Source organism: Pseudoliparis swirei, chromosome 17 (genome assembly GCF_029220125.1).
Source record: "Pseudoliparis swirei isolate HS2019 ecotype Mariana Trench chromosome 17, NWPU_hadal_v1, whole genome shotgun sequence".
In the NCBI taxonomy this organism is placed as follows: domain Eukaryota; kingdom Metazoa; phylum Chordata; class Actinopteri; order Perciformes; family Liparidae; genus Pseudoliparis; species Pseudoliparis swirei.
The window spans coordinates 12,443,153-12,460,319 of record NC_079404.1 but is presented as its reverse complement, the minus strand read 5'-3'; the positions used below and the strand labels follow the sequence as shown (position 1 = coordinate 12,460,319).

At 41.8% G+C, this 17,167-nt stretch overlaps 2 protein-coding genes across 12 annotated transcripts in view; one reads left to right on the top strand and one right to left on the bottom strand.

The window, feature by feature from the left end:
• Window positions 1-557: 557 nt before the first annotated feature.
• On the bottom strand, window positions 558-5,490 carry si:ch211-223a10.1 (putative ZDHHC-type palmitoyltransferase 6). Of its 2 annotated transcripts, XM_056435365.1 has the most exons (10): window positions 5,204-5,490; window positions 4,476-4,611; window positions 4,219-4,329; window positions 3,969-4,101; window positions 3,383-3,561; window positions 3,143-3,216; window positions 2,821-2,983; window positions 2,638-2,720; window positions 2,088-2,278; window positions 558-1,961 (listed from the first exon to the last, which is right to left on the bottom strand). In XM_056435365.1, exons 1-10 carry the CDS (start codon window positions 5,313-5,315, stop codon window positions 1,473-1,475), a joined length of 1,671 nt encoding a protein of 556 aa, XP_056291340.1. In that variant the 5' UTR covers window positions 5,316-5,490; the 3' UTR covers window positions 558-1,472. The 2 variants fall into 2 exon arrangements, with proteins under 2 accessions (XP_056291340.1, XP_056291341.1); XM_056435366.1 differs by lacking the exon at window positions 5,204-5,490 and having other exon boundaries at window positions 4,219-4,301; window positions 4,476-4,562.
• A 1,442-nt stretch (window positions 5,491-6,932) lies between these two features.
• Window positions 6,933-17,167, top strand: part of wdfy4 (WDFY family member 4) — a 69,438-nt gene continuing 59,203 nt past the window's right edge. For all 10 annotated transcript variants that reach the window (XM_056436362.1, XM_056436358.1, XM_056436361.1 and 7 more), the window contains exons 1-13: window positions 6,933-7,157; window positions 8,127-8,375; window positions 9,329-9,440; window positions 9,954-10,081; window positions 10,329-10,457; window positions 10,580-10,769; window positions 11,597-11,786; window positions 11,999-12,159; window positions 14,814-15,046; window positions 15,128-15,267; window positions 15,506-15,636; window positions 16,335-16,436; window positions 16,574-16,764. In XM_056436362.1, the coding sequence (XP_056292337.1) occupies window positions 7,143-7,157; window positions 8,127-8,375; window positions 9,329-9,440; window positions 9,954-10,081; window positions 10,329-10,457; window positions 10,580-10,769; window positions 11,597-11,786; window positions 11,999-12,159; window positions 14,814-15,046; window positions 15,128-15,267; window positions 15,506-15,636; window positions 16,335-16,436; window positions 16,574-16,764 (1,971 nt within the window). In that variant the 5' untranslated portion in view covers window positions 6,933-7,142. The remainder of the gene's footprint in view (window positions 7,158-8,126; window positions 8,376-9,328; window positions 9,441-9,953; window positions 10,082-10,328; window positions 10,458-10,579; window positions 10,770-11,596; window positions 11,787-11,998; window positions 12,160-14,813; window positions 15,047-15,127; window positions 15,268-15,505; window positions 15,637-16,334; window positions 16,437-16,573; window positions 16,765-17,167) is intronic.

Here is a 17,167-nt window from a genome sequence, read left to right as displayed (position 1 = left end):
ACAAGCTTTGAAAAAAAACCTGAACAACGTGTTTCTTTCTTGCTACACATTCATGTGGTTAAAAGTACAGTTTTCACATATTTGTACTTGAGTATTTACATGTTATGATAGTTTAAACCTCTGCATTTCAGAGAAAAATATTGTACTTTTTACTACACTATGTTTGCCACTTAAAGTTACCATGAAAACATATAATATGGTCACAGGAAATCATGCAGTACTATACTACTACAGCATACAACATATTTAGAATTGGCTCCACATTGACCAACCAACATTTAAAAAGTTTTTTTGTGTATTCATTAGTGAAAAGAACAGAATCATAAAACATTATACAATAATACAAAAGGAAAGGGGGGGGGGCACAGGTATTCTGCATAATGAATACTTTGACTTTTAGCACATTATTCTGATAATAAAACTGTACTTTTACTGAAGTAAACTTTTTGAACTTGGAACTTTAACTTGGATACATTTTTTAAACTACGGTATTTCTATTTTTATTCATACTTAAGTATCTCAGCACTTCCACCAATCTAAAAGAAAAAAGAGGAACATTTTAAATTTACTAATTTCCGTGATTTGTTTTATTCAGCATAAAAACATCATGGCACTAATGAGGTATCACTTTGGAAACCCAAATAAATGATGTAACCACAGATAAAATACATTAGCACATATAACTGGGGTAGTATATACAATAACACTGATCCAAGGACAGAAACATACAATAACAGCAGTCACATGGCTTACATGCGCTCATCTTAACTATCATGTGATGTAGCCTCTCACATAGTCCAGACACACCAGCCTCTGAGGGATGTGGGGAACATCCTCTATAATCTAGAAATATGGTCGTGGGGGAAACAAGGGAAATGAGTGTGCTAAATTGAAAGCATTAAAAGAGCATGTCTCATTAGTGAGAGCAGAGGAAGTGTCATGGCTCAAATGACTGGGAGCAGATCAGAGAGGTAATTATGTTATTTCAGGAACAAAGTATTTCAGTGCACTTGCTAGTAACCATCATAACTAATCACAGGACTTGCTTATTGTTATGAGGAGTCTACACACATCTTCACAACTTTGAGCAATGCTTTAACACCATGACACACTTTTCTGAAAAACAATTATGACAATGACATTCAAAATAATGAAGCTGATGTAGAAGACAAAAAACGGTGTAATTGTGAGCATTAGTTCAGAGGTGCTCCCTACAAGAACAGTTTTGGAATCAAGTACTTCACAACACAGAACAAAGTAAACACGTTAATTGGGACACTGATATCTTAAACGTATTCTGAAAGGCTTCTAAAAACTAGGTGAACATCTAAACAAATCTGCTGACTAATCTATTCTGCAACCTACTGTATATCTTAAATATTATATTAGGATGCAATTACATTCAAGTACAACATGTTATATGATATTAACGACTGTAAACTGACTCCTGGAGACACGACAAGCTGACCATTTTAAATGTCTATGGCAGTTTTGTCCTCTCTTATTTGTCCTCTTCCCACCCGTCTTCGACCCTCCAGCAGAAACGACAGCACGACAACCCAGCGCTCTGAGAGTGACCGCTGCCGCGCGGAGCTTTCACACTGTCGGAAGTAGGTGCTCGTTCCCGTGGCGACGGCATCAAACTGCTCAATCAGTAGCCACACCTCCCAGAGCAGTGTCAGCACATTCATTGTCATCATTACCACAACCCAGAACTCCTCCCCGAACAAAGTCAGCCACGATGATGACCTGTAATTGCTCACGGGCATCCTGTCGTACAGGTAACTTGTTGCCGTGGCAACAAAAAGCAGGTGGGCAACCGCCATGGAGAGGATGAAGATGAGGAAGAGGCGGTGGTTACTGCGGCCGATGCATCGGTTGAGGAAAAGGCAGTGGTGGTCGTAGTCTTTGATGCACACCTCACACAGCTTGCAGTGTTTCGTATAGTCCGGCACAAACAACTGTGAGGAAGATAAGACATGGTGGGGAGGTTGAGCAACGTATTTTTGGTATGATGAAGCCCATGGAGGGAAAAATGTGCATCTATAAATGTATTGGCAACTCTCTGACCCGTGTGATCGTCTTACCTCACAGTATGGACAGAACCTGTGAGGGCTCTCGTTGTTCTCCACCAGGTCAGCGATACAGGAGAACCGAGGATCTGCATCTGCTCTCTCCAGTGTCCCTGGGTCCTGAATAAGAACTTTGCAGAACAAAATGAGGACCACGGAGAAGTGGACCATCGACACATGGACCACAACACTGTTTGACCACACACATTCAAAAGGTTAAGGATGAACCATTGTTATTTTTATTTACAGAATCCTAGAATACATTTGCACTGTGTCTATTTGGGTGAGCAAAAGAAACTACGAGAGCACTGACACTGTTGACAATTTTCACAGGAAAGCTTATGGATTATCACCTTTGGGGACTATTTTTTAAAGCATGCTGGCCTTTGGTGTAGATATCCCTCTCAGAACCTAAGTGTGGGACAGGTAGACAGACCAGCCATCATTGAGAGCCTTATGCCATACTGCTAGCAATGCAAAGACAATCATCATTAATAATAATTTTCATCATACGTTAATATGCCTGGGCATGAGACTTAATGTATGCCACATTTATGAAGGATATTAAGCATCATCTTTCCATAGAAGCAGAGCAGGGAATGGAATAGGCCAGCTATGAGAGTTCCCAAATAGATTGGGTTTGGTAACCTGGAAGGAAGACAGATGATATCTCAACAAAGAGATAAATTCAACAGTGAAATAAGTTGACTTTCTGTTAAACATTTTACATGGAACATTTTTGTCAAACCTTTGGTACGTCGTCATGCGGTGGTACTGTGAGAAGATGCTTCTAGCCAGCCAGGGGAAGAGCAAACCACAGGTTAGCGCCCCATAGCCTCCCATCATGGCTGCTATCAACAGGATGGCAGCTCCACTCACGGTTGGAAAACACAGAGTCCAGAAATACAAAACTGGTGAGAAAAGAAACAAGATAAAAACATACAAAGACGTATGAAAAACTCATAAACACACACAGAGCACTTGTAACAGTGCTGTTATTATCATCACCATCGTCACGATTATAATCATCACCCTTGTTTTCAGCGCTAAAACTACAGAGTAATATTCACCAGGAGACTCCCTGGGCTGGTGGTGTATTGGTTCCTTATTGTATCGCCTCAGTAGCTTGGTGAGTTGCTGATGTCTAGAGAAAAATAAAAAGTAGAGCAATGTAATAATCAGCATCAGTATCCCAAGAGAAAGAAGTAATCTGAAAATGTGGACCTTCTGTATATCTGAAGGCACTGAGCGGTGTTTCTAGCTCATGCAGCGGTCCGCTAGTCGGTGATTTCTAGAGACAGCAGATTCACCTAAATGTCTTCCCCTGTTTGCTGAGGTCCAGTGGCGTGAGGCCGCTGTGGTTCTTATGATGGAGAATCCTGCACCCTGTTCTCTGCAGCAGTGTCCAGCACACCTCCACTCCACCCATCTCTGCTGCAACATGGAGCGCGGTGGATCCCTCCCGGTCAAGTGCATCCACAGAACATCTCTGAACCACAAACAGAGAGTTGAGCTGCACAGCTGCTAAAACATATCTGTACTGGTTCCAGTTTCACAGATGCATCTTAAGGTTAAACTGATCTTTGTCACGTTCCCTATTATGGATGCAATTTTTTATAAGAAAATGTTGTACCATGTTGTGTACTAAACTTATGTGCCTGGACAGTGCAGCTTATCCATATTGCAAATAAGATGGATTGAGAACTAATCGATTAGCTAGGAGTAACTAAAAGCATTTGAAAGTTCAGTAAAGTCATAGTATATAGTTACATGTAATTATCAGTGGCTGTGGCAGCAATAGGTACCCTCTCACATCCTCCTCTATAAAGTTGTATCATATTATTGGAAAACTGGAGCATGTGAGTGAGTGAGAGAGGAAGGGCCATCATATCTTACATGGTCTCTGAGCAAATACCGCACCACCTCGGTGTTGCTTGTGGATGCAGCCAGGTGAAGGGGTGTCACCTGGTACATGTCTGTGTCTGAAAACCGGAACATTCCTGTCTCCCACAAGAAGTGCACCGCAACACTGGGAAATAAAATAAAACAGTCAGTGGATGAAAGATCTATTTGTGTGGGACTGAGTAGCCAATCCAATACAAGACGAAAACATCAACGTTTGTAATGTGTTGTTTTATCTACTCACATGCTGCCCCCCGTGACTGCATGGTGCAGCGATGTCTTTCGCTGCTGGTCGATGAGACACAAATCGGCTCCATACTGCATCATCTGGTGTATAATAAAGATGTTCCCTTGCCTGATGAGCGTCAGAAGCACACACTCTCATTACCCTGAATCCATTACAGAAATAAATGCATGATGCTAACGCCATGACAGTGTCCCATCGAGAATCCGGGCATATTTGTTGAACACTAGAGACCTAAATATGCAGCTGCTGCTCACCTGCAGGCAAAATGAAAGGCTGTCTGTCCTCCGTCACATGGCCGGTTAGGGTCAGCTCCATTACCGAGGAAAAGATCAACCAGGGAGCGGGTACCATGGAGTGCAGCGTAGTGGAGTGGGGTGAAACCACCCCAGCCTGGATGAAGACAAACACAAACACATTACAGTCAGATATACAGTAAATGGGACGAGCAATACAGGCCTCACTCTGTCAGCCTGTTGATTGTTGAAACCCTCTGGAGTCTGGGGATAGAGTTGACTCTGGCACAATGTGACTTGGCACTGTGTTATCACAGGATCTGTTTCTCTAGATGTGTGACAGATCATCTTACAGACGAGCTGCAGCATGGTTACGTTTCCCCTTGGCCTTGTGGCAAAATCACAGCAGGAGACACTGGAGCACCATCAAGTTTAAAGTGGTCCTTTGAAAATAGCAAAATGATAAATGGTAGGCTACTTGTTCAATGCTATAATGTGTTTACATTATACGTTATACATATCTCAAAATGCATAATGTGAATTACAGACATACTAAGGAATAACAAGTGTGGGCTTTTAGGAAACAATGTTTATGGGCAGTTGTCTGGCTTTACATTGAGCCAATCAGAAAATACCATCACAGTTTAAGGCTAAAAACTAAACTGACAGGAACACAGTCGTCGTGGCCTGTAGTTTCACAAATATGTTGTAAATAAAAGAGCAAACCTGACCATTTTATTCCACCTTACCTGTTTGCTTGAGAACTGACCGGTCATTTTGAAGGCACTGGATACACAGTTCAATATCCCCTCTCTGTATACAGTCAAATATGTCTCCTCCATTATCAGAGCAGACGGGCATCGGATGCAGTATGGGTGCCCAGAGACGGCCTGCTCTTAATTCCACCGACAGAAACTGCAACGGAAACGAAATTTAGCTCCTAAGACGAAGCGCTACAATATCATAATGTAAAGTGAGAAAGGAGATCATCTTTCGCTTCAAAGTAACGTGGATCTTTCGTTGTGCTAACCGTACGAGGCAGACCACGCCCTGGACACCTCGTTGGTTGCAGCAGGTCACATGACCGCCAATGTCACCCTTGTCAACACACTTGGGCCATATAAATAAAATAACACTTAAAGATTTAATTTGCAGGATGCTACACATGAAGATATCGAGGCATAATAAAAAGCAAAAAATTGCTGAGATGTAATTTTTGTTGTTGTTGTTGCGTAAAAGACATATATTGTAAATTAACTATTGGAAGGCAAGAAATTCATTACATATTTTTAATTTGGAAAACGTTTGATTTCTTACTGCACCATGCGATACTTAAGTTAGACATAAACAATGGGACTTGAACCTGCAGTGTTCAGAAACTGTTTGCGACGTCCAGGTCTCTTTGCGGCACTGGCTGAAATGAGTGTTGTTGCTTTTTTTTGGTGTGCCTCGGACGCAATACGCGTTTTATCCATTGCACGTTCTCTGCGGTCTGCTTATAAAAGTTAGTTAACACTGCTGCAACAATGCGGCAATTTAGCGGAAGCCTTGCTGAAGCAGTGAGACGTGTATCGTCTCGAGAGGTCTGCAGAGCGAATAACATGGCTTGAGAATGAATGGTAACGCTCGCCATGGAGCTCGTGAGGGTTCAGAGAGAGAGAGAGAGTGTCTTCAACTTCAGCAGGTGTGACTGTCCTTTCTTTGTAGCCATTTTTACAACTCATACTAGTTAAAGAAGGTGTACTATTTAGTCACATTAATAATGGCTGCCCGTGCATTAAATCTCAGTCAAATAAGACACTGAGTTAGCATCGCACCTGCGCAGAGCATCTAAAGAACAGCTCGAATAGGTACACCCATCGTCGTCCTGATGCAATGTGTGTGGTGGTACACCAGGCACAAGGTTAAAGGTTGTCTATTTAGGGACTATTTAGGGAATGTTTTTACTCTCCACCTATTAGCTGCCCGCATATTTCTATATCATTAAAATCCACAAGATGGCGCTATTTAGCTACGCTACGTCAGCAACGCTTTCAAGTTCTATGTCGGCAATAGAATCGCAGTAGTTTCCCAATCTCAGTGCAGTTGCACTCCACAAGCATTCACACTACACACACACTCGTTGCGACCAAAGCCCCCATTGCTGACTAGTCTTCTGTTCCATAATGTAAGACTACTGAAAACACATGTTTGGACCTCTGCTTTTAAAGATGTTAACCTTTTAAACTCTGTGAGTATAATCAGCAGACACATACACTTGATTTAGTTTTTGATTGTTTTCCCAAAGCCTAAAATCTCTCCAATTAAACCTGTTATTACAAACAGTTTGCTGGCATCTTTGGTGGATCATGGGATCCTGTCACTGAGATTAATATCATACTGAGTCTATAAAAAGCCTTTGGACTTGTCTTTGGGCTGTTGTAGGAGGGCCTCATCCAACCAGCTAAACAACATTTTTTTCACTTCTGCTTCTCTTAGGAAGTAAGAAGGCACATGACCTGGGCCAGCTGACTTGAATTGCTCTGCTCGTTCAAAGTTCAGTCTGCTTGGTGCAGATTAGCAAGGGGCGGGTCATTTTACAGAAGGGTCGACACAGTCGGCGCTAGTCATGTCTGAGCAGACCTCTGCTCGTCTTCTGGAATAACACAACACGGATGACAGCGTGCTCTGAGAGCGAGGAAAAATCAGATGGCACTCGCACAGGTAAGAGAGGACTGAACTGGTGTTGTGTGAATAATGCTCCCTTTGAATGGCAAAGCCAGGTGGCTACTGTACCCGTGGTCATGTATTTCACATAGTTTGTATATCATTGTCAATAGGGTTATCTGTTTTCTATCTCACAAGTAACTTTGGATGCTTTTGCACCTTCTTGCCATCAGTGTCTCTCACCCACTCGGCACACGTAACATTCTCGCATGAGAAAAGCTTAAAGTATTTGTGAATTTGTCTGGAATGTGAACTGCCTTTCCCTTTATTTAACCACGCTCTGGCTTATCAGTTTAGCAGAACACCTCTACCAATGTCTCTTATTGTTGTATGTGTCTGTGACTCTTAACAGAACATCCCCAAAAGAGTATCACTGTAATGAGGAAACAATGCCATAGTCAATGCCTTAGTCATACAGAAACATTCATGCTTCGGCGCAAGACTCCTCATCCACAGTTAGTGAGACAGAGGAGTGTGACACATATTAGCTTCCTGTGTGAATTCATTTATTCCACATGATTAACTTTGCCCATGTTGGGGGCAACTGAGAAGGACAAAACATCTTTGGCTTTAATCAGTGTCACATGGATTTGATTTTGTACAACAAGAGGTCCCAATTTTCCATCTTTTTTCATGTTACCTCAAATTGTCAAATATATTGAACTTGAAAGTGACAGGAATGATGAGCTATTCCCAAACCGCTGCACAATTGCTGTTGTCTTAACAGGAGAAAATGAGCACATACAAACAGTATCAAACTTTTGTCGTAAAATATGTCCACGCAATGGTGAATTTGAAGCTTGAATAGTTTTTAACATCTGGAGTTTTGTTTTGGAACAAACTTATTTGAGGAAGTGAGACAATTCAAGAAAAAAATATTATAATTAAAGACATTTAGAATATGATGTAAACTTTGCGTATCAAAAAATGGAACAATCTGGGGATTTTTCACTTTTTTTCCTCCAGGACCAGAGTGCCAAAGGGGAAAGGATCAATAAGGAAACCGGAGAGCTAAGCGCTTCAGGGGAGTTATCCGTCTCTGTGGAGTTAAAGGTGGAGGGCTCTTGTAGGAACCCTCAACTCCTTCAAGTGCTCAGGGAACAACTACAGGAGCTGGGAATTCACACAAACCCGAGTCCTGAGCACAGAACTGACTATGTCCCTTCAGAACAGACAGAGGAGCATCTAGCCAAAGTCCTGCCTCTCTACATACAGGTACGAACCTCTGGGACAACAACGTGTCTTTTCATACGTCATTGTTCTTCCATGCATCCTTTTGCAGTGTTTATATTTTGCTGTTCATCAGTCAATGAAGTGAGTTATTTTATTCTTTCCTGAAATTAATGGAGACTATCAACCGGGGAATCCTGAATTGATTAAAATGAAGCCACTTTGAAGAAGTATCTAGGTATCTTCAGGTCAAACTGCTCCAGACCGCTTGCATAAATCAACATGACATGGAAGTCAGATGTTTGGCCCTCAGCTGATCCAATCAATGTCTCTTGAACGAATGCATATGAAGTCTCTCAGTAAACCTGTACAGTTTAATGCACGTGTCACATGACATGCAAAGTTGATTCAGGCCTTGATTTTAATTAACTGGAAGAAGAGGAATGTATCATTCTCTGTACCCAAAACACATCACCTTTATGAAGAAACATGTGTGTGTTTGTGTGACCATTGATCACGAAGCTGCAGACGTAATAACTCTTTGCAGGTGTGTGTATTTGTATAAGCCTCATGACCAGTATGTAGGTCCTCACTTAATCAAACTCAGTGAAATGTGATATCCTCTTATAGAACTGAAAATGGCATATATCACTGGCTTCCATTATTTATTGTGTAGTACATAACCCAAATCAGCTGATATTCAACGATAATACGGTTACATTGTTTTACTGAATCTCATAATTTACCAATTGCTTTAGAGCAAGTATGTTATACATGAGTACATACAGTAAATGGCAAAGTACAACCCAATGAGAACAACACTGTATGCTAATACTTCCATACTAAAACACAATATTAAAATGTCATATTACAGACATGTTTAGATACCATTTTCCCTTCATACTTCATCTCATGTTTGTCAGTCAATCACAACTCTAAAGAGTGTCTTGGCTCTCCAGTGTATTTGGTATGATGGACCGTCTCCTCTCTGATCTCAGGTCTGTGAGGATGGTGGCAGACTTGAAAGTTTGAACATACAGGGGCTTGCAGCTCTCACAGCTGATACCATCATCCACAACATCCACAACAGACTGGCTGAAAGACCTGCAGGTACTAACAGATGCTCATATTTCATGGCAAATACGACACTGTTAGTTTTTTTCCAGGTGGAGGGACTTTCTACCAACGCTATCTACTTCTGCATTTTCAGTGTGCTGCGGTACCTTTCCAGAATTTATTTTCTCATATCGTAACTGTCGCTGATGTCATGTTATCAAAGCACAAGCAAGCTGCTTACAAAAATGGGGAAACAACGTAGTCTGTAGTTCCCTTCTTGAGGCTTGGACACTTTCTCTGACCGAACATCTGTAAATCAATGTTACACCAGTTTTCTCTTGTTGTGCCTCCTTTCTGAACATAGAAATTAAATGTTCCCACTTTTGCCCACACTTAACTGAAATGTGGATTTAGATTTCACTGGTAACTGATGCAGTAGAGGGGGAGGAGAAACGGCTCCAGTATGTACAGCATGCTGTGTTGTTGTCTTGGGCTTGTTCATGACCCAAAGTGCTTTGTGGTCATTGTTCAGCACAGTTTGAGTCATGTTGAGTTTTTTGTTTTCAGAGGGGGCTCGTGGTGAGGTGGTGCGGTTCTTCCAGAGGAAGGATACAAAGGAGACAAACTGTGAGGCCAGAGACAATCGAGGATGGCTGTTGTTAAAGTCTCTGCTGCTGCTGACCGCTGACAGCTCCGTGAGTGAAAGTTTGTGAAGGGACGGCAGGTTTCCGTAATTTCAGTTGATCAATTTCACAATGTGAAAATCTTTTAACATTGTTTTATCATAACCTATATTGTCCTAGGATAAGGCAAGTTGTTACAATTAGTATTAAATAAAATGATAGAGCTGGACATTTTTAAAGAATTTGTTTGTCTTCAAATTGTCTTCATTTACAGTGAATTATTTTAAGGTGTGACTCTGATTAATGTGTGTGTTTGTAGGATATATTGTCCTGCATAAGCCCCGGGCTCCCTGCTGCTTTGGTGAAATGTCTGTACCTGCTAGTGTGCCTTCCAGCTGAAAAGGAGAACTTGGCCATAGAAGAGACCTTTCAGGATCTGCTAACGCAGGTCAGTTTAGATAAATAGCTTCACTCCTTGTATTTTTCCTCCTAACCAGGCAAGCTCTACTTGTGCTGCTTCTATTCTGTTTCATTAAATTTGGTGGTTCTCACTCTAAACCTCTTCTCCAGGTTCTCCTTCAGCTCTGTAGGCAGACAGTCAATGTGGAGAGACTGGTGGAAACTCAGGAGCTGCAGTGCCTCATCATTGGCCTCACATCCCTATTGGACCAGACCAGCGCTCCATGGAGACGTCAGGCCTCCCGGGTCCTCAAGGCAGTCTCTGCTGCAGCAACAAGCAACACTGTCCCGAGCTTGCAAGGTGAGGTACCTTTAAAACTAATGGAATCGGTAACATTTATGTTTATCTTGTAGTTATATAATTGTTCTGCTTCCTAGTTATAATAGACTATATTTCATTAGTTCCACTGAACACATACATTATTAAATACATAACAACACAGGCTGCAAAGAAAGGGATTAATTATATTTTATTCAGGAAAATTATTTCTGCAGACAGATATTTTAATTCCAGTAAAGGGTTTATTTGTACAGGGACACATGACCACACATGCCAGCAGAGCAACATACTGCACAATTGTTTCACATGATGCCTCCAGTCCAGATAATTCACTTAAATGGGAATGTTCTAGTACACGCAAGTTTATGTTGATTTGTTTTGGACACCAAGAAATTATCGTGATTTTTCAGCAAGATATCTTTGCTCTTTGCTATAGAATCATCCATCTCTAGCAGTTAAAATGGATAAAACCAGTATATTTTATTGTAGCATATACTATATCTCTTAAAAAATTATTTTTGTTATGTTTGATTTGGACATCACAAAAGCATTCATATGTAACATACATTAATTCACAAGAACAAGATGCACCGTGTTTAGAAAATGCTAATTTACAACATGTGTTCACAGGAATCTTTTAAAAATAATTTAAAAAAGAAAATGTATCTGTCCACAAATGCATTCACAGAGAAGTGTGCTTGAACCATTACTTGTTTGTGGTGATTATTTTCTTGAATTTTGAGTGTGTGGATGCTATTGTTCTGTATTTCTTGATCTCTATCTGTAATTGTTTATCTCTGAGCAAATTACCACTTCACTAACCAAGAACACGGTCATTTCCTCATTAGGCAAGGACTGTGTGCGCATCTGCATCCAGAACCTGTTGCACGTCGGGGCTGATGTCTCGGGGTCGCTGCTGGCTGAGGTGGCTGTGGCTGTGTTCAGCTTCATTAGAGACACATACCCTCTCAATCCAGCCCTCTTTGTAGAGTTTGACAACAATAACGGCTACAAGGCCCTTGAAATCATCCTGAAACGGTGAGTGAAAAGGAGTAAAACAGAAGAAGAAATAAATCCTTTAAAATTAGCTGGAATTGCATTGTGTAAATATAAAGCCCCTGCAAAGGGTGTACTTTGTCATATTAATTTAATTTGTCTGCTTTTGGAGTCTGTAAAGATAAATCTGCATTTATCTCTGCTATTAATTTAACTTAACTTTTTTTAATCTCCTTTCATCATACCATCTGAAGCTGTGAGGAAGGTGTTTCTGTGGATCAGTTACAGCATGTGGAGGAGTTGCTGGCTCTCATTGCATCTTTCACCCTGCTTGGAAAAACTGAGCTGAAAGTGGCTCTTTGTGTGACGAATCCTCAACCTCCAGCCTTTAGGTTTGACCCGCCACTCACCAAAGGTAGGTCAACTCTTCTGCAGTTCTGCATTGTTATTCTCTGACCACCCCTCACTAATTATTTCTAACAGTTGATTGTACCATGGGGTACCTTAACCATCCCTTCCATATTCATACTCCCAACCTTCTAATTATCATTGCATGCATGACTCAGCAAAGATAGGCTTAGGGAGGGGAATGGGCCCCCCAAATGACCACACAGTTCATCCCTCCTTTGCACTTTAACCCTCATATAACCCACCCAAACTGCTGCGCTGCCTTCACCTGATTTCCTACATACCCTGACTCCCCATTCCCCCACTGCTGCCCCGCTGCAGTGCACAACACCCCTCAGGTTAACAGGAAGCTGAGGTGATTATGTCTGAGATGATGAAGTGGAGGCCTCCCCTCTAACTCTGTTAGGATGCTCCACATCCATTCACCACTGGCCTATACCAACCAGCCATCTATCATGGATGCACACGCACCTCCATTCAACACTCATAAATAGTGTCCATAATAAACACACACACCCATTCAATTACACACACACACACACACACACACACTCAGCGTTCATCCATCACATCAAGGAGTAGAGCTCTCCAGCAGAGGGACCAGGGACTATTTTCTGCCGATCTTATTTGGCTTTGATACAATTTTGATTAAGTGTGAAAATGAATCATATTCCTATAACCAGGTATATATTTTGCGCAACAAACACAAGCGTGTTTTGGCTCTCAAATCTAAGACCTCCTCTAAATATTTTGACAATCCAGTCAACAAACTCTATCAAGGCAGATTATGCTACTTTTCGTTTGCCCTTGTGCATGTTGTGTTGTTTGTTTTCAATCTATCTATGTATGTATAACTCGATTGACTTATAGGATTCAGCATGTGCTCTGTGTTAAAGGTTGTTTGTCATTTATTGGTTCTCCTGTATGAGGGGCCGTGAGGGACATTATTCAGAATACCCTCTCACACACACAACTGAAATGCTCTCACACACACTACTGAAATGCTCTCACACACACACACTAGTGAAATGCTCTCACACACACTAGTGAAATGCTCTCACACACACACACAAGTGAAATGCTCTCACACACACTTGTGAAATGCTCTCACACACACTAGTGAAATGCTCTCACACACACTAGTGAAATGCTCTCACACACACCAGTGAAATGCTCTCACACACACTACTGAAATGCTCTCACACACACTAGTGAAATGCTCTCACACACACACAAGTGAAATGCTCTCACACACACTTGTGAAATGCTCTCACACACACTAGTGAAATGCTCTCACACACACTACTGAAATGCTCTCACACACACTAGTGAAATGCTCTCACACACACTAGTGAAATGCTCTCACACACACTACTGAAATGCTCTCACACACACTACTGAAATGCTCTCACACACACTAGTGAAATGCTCTCACACACACTAGTGAAATGCTCTCACACACACTAGTGAAATGCTCTCACACACACTAGTGAAATGCTCTCACACACACTTGTGAAATGCTCTCACACACACTAGTGAAATGCTCTCACACACACTAGTGAAATGCTCTCACACACACTAGTGAAATGCTCTCACACACACTAGTGAAATGCTCTCACACACACTAGTGAAATGCTCTCACACACACTAGTGAAATGCTCTCACACACACTACTGAAAAACTATATGCTCACACACACAACTGAAAATCTCTCACACATACTAGTGAAAAGCTCTCACACACACATATACAAATTTCACTTGCAACGGAAGGCATTTCACTTGCAACGGAAGGTGCAGTGTTGCCAGGTCTGCGGTTTTCCCGCGGCATTGGGCAACTTTTGAAGTGTTGCCGCGGGTTGAATTTTGTGTCCGCTGGTTCAGGTAGACCTATTTTGCATGCAAATTACATGAATATCTTTCAATAAAAATCCATATTTTAAATGAAATAATTTATTTATACCCAAATCCTACCATAAACTGCTTTTAATGCTGGCATACTAAACATTTGGTGTTACTTTGTAGATATTACAATACATTTGGCAATGATAGCAATGCTGTTGGACTTTAAAAGCAGTGTATATGGTTTGGCACGGGCATATTTTGAGTTCTGATATTGGGCTGGTTTTTGGGCTGGTTTTATTGGCCATTGGGCTGGTTTTGTCACTCAGTAGTGTGTGTGAGAGCATTTCACTCGTGTGTGTGAGAGCATTTCACTTGTGTGTGTGAGAGCATTTCAGTAGTGTGTGTGAGAGCATTTCAGTAGTGTGTGAGAGCATTTCACTAGTGTGTGTGAGAGCATTTCAGTTGTGTGTGTGAGAGGGTATTCTGAATAATGTCCCTCACGGCCCCTCATACTCCTGTGTCTATGAAATTGACTGTCTGACCTTGCCAGAGCAAAATCTGATAAATTGAGCATTACATTCAAAACATCTTTTGGCGAAATTGACCTCCGGCTGATATTGTTTTTCGCAATACTTTATGTCATAGACTAAATTAGACTAAATGAGAAAATGTTGTTTCCAAATTTGAAAAGTTTAATAAACAAACAAGTAGAACATAATCTATTCAATATGACCCATTTTAAAGGGCTGGAACCCCCTTTGACCAGTTAACTATGCTGACACATTTTTGATTCTTCACCTCCTACCTTTGTTTCCAGGTTTAACCGTAAAAAACCTGCAAGCCTTCCACCTGCTGCAGGCCTCCTTGCTGCGTTGTCACAATTCCCTGCTGTGCTGCCAGCTCCTTCGAACCCTGCAGACAATATGGGAGAGGGACCCTGCCAACTTCTTCCTCTTAGAGTGGACGGTCCAGTCGATGGCCCAGCTCGCTGCCTGTGTGTGGCGTAAACCAGCGCCTGTCCAAAAACGATTCTTTTCACTGCTCGAGATGGTATGACTTGGTATGACCCTCTGCATAATTCATTTTTTAATACAAAATTCATTTGAGGTTTGATTAAATGCTTTCCTACAGGTGATATTTAAGTTTAACTACATCCCCCATGAGACCTTGCGGGCACTGCTGGTTGTGCTGAAGCAAAGCTGGTCTGGGACACTGGCTGGAGGAGTGGCAGAGATAGAGTTTGGAGTGGTGGCTCTCAAGTGTTTTCACAGGTGAGCTGTGCTAGTTTGTACACCTTTTACTCATAAATACTCCTGCTTAAAATATTGAATATATTCAAAAAATTGTTAATCACACTTAAAAATAGTTTAGATAAAAGATGGCCAAAAATATGACTTCTAAATATTACTGCAACTGCTTGGTTATACTTATCATTGAGACAGATATAGACAACAATAATGCGAGATATAAAAAATAAAAATAAAAAGCTCTGTCTGCTCTCCTGTGCAGGATGACGGAGCACAGTGGAATGCTCGCTGAGGTGCTGAGTGACTGGGGCCTGCTGGAGCTGCTGCTCAGCGAAATTCGTAGGAGAGCTAAAATCCTAAGGAAGGCCGGCGTTGTCTCTTCCCCTCAAAGAGGTATGAACTGACATAATTGTTTCCTCAACTTCTGATGTTCATAATAATAATAATAATAATAATAATCATTTATTTTATATAGCGCTTCTCAAGGCACCCAAAGTCGCTTTACAGAGTACAGAGTCCAGTAGTCATACACACACACAGTCATACCGGTGGTGGTAAGCTACATCAGTAGCCACAGCTGCCCTGGGGCAGACTGACGGAAGCGTGGCTGCCAATCAGCGCCTACGGCCCCTCCGACCACCACAAACATTCATTCACATCCATACGAACCGGGGTGAGGCTCCGGTGCATGTCTTTATGATGGTGGGGGAAACCGGAGTACCCGGAGGAAACCCACGCAGACACGAGGAGAACATACAAACTCCACACAGAAAGGACCTGGAACGACCGGGACTCGAACCCAGGGCCTTCTTGCTGTGAGGCGACAGTGCTACCCACTGAGCCACCGTACATGATTGTACTACACAGACATCGAGTTGATTGTTGTGACATAACACGTCATTAAAGACAATTTGAAATTGAGCAACACAACCAGTTATGAATCACTACCGTCAATCTTTCAAAGTGAGTGATTTTGAAATTCAATTGATGTGGACCGTTGCCCTTTGGCCTGCAAACATGAATCAGCAGCCACAACAACACTTTTGTACGTTTACTCTGTAATTTGTGTCTGAAGCTCTTGTGCTCTTTAGATCCCCAGCAGCCGCCATGTGTGGAGGACAGTGAGAGACTGCTCACTACCTGTATGCTTCAAGTTGTCTCAACCCTTACTCTGCGTTCAATCAAAAACACAAGTACACACACATTTAATTTTTTAAAATGACCATTCTGTGTGAAATTCCTTCTTCTGTCACATTCTGCATCCATGTTCCTATAATTTATGTCAAGGCTAGACACTGCTGTTCACTGAATTATTTTATGTGTATTCCAGTTTCGGTGCGAGATCTTGGGATGGTTCCCTACATAAAGATCTTCTTGGATGAGGATCAATACCGAGGTCCCACTCTGAGCATTTTGGAGCAGCTAGCTGAAATTAACCCAGAGGAGTTTATGAGTATAGCCATAGGAGCCCTCTGCTCCTCTACGCAGCAGGAACTTGGTTTGAAGCGTGACCTTTTGCAGGTACTTACATTTTACGCTCACCTGCAGCCACAGACAACAACACACAGACACATCCAGAAAGACTTGGATATGCAGGGATCTCAGCTGAACTTTAAACGCAGTCTCCACTCCAACACATTGTAATGCACTTAAAACATAATAAGCTAGTGAATTTATTTTCTTAGCATGTGGGACCCTGATGACATTAACGATAAATGCAGATTGATTTGCTAAAACAGGTTTAGCTGTTAACTCTGGACCGATTCGATTAGGCCAGCAGCCTTGTGCTGTGGCACTCTGAAGATTACCACCTCTATCAGATCAGTGAATGGGACAGAGATCTGATTAAGCATAACTAAGTTACACACCCACTGTATGTGTCCGTTTTTATAGATGGCAGCGAGAAGAGCACTTTCTTGCAGAT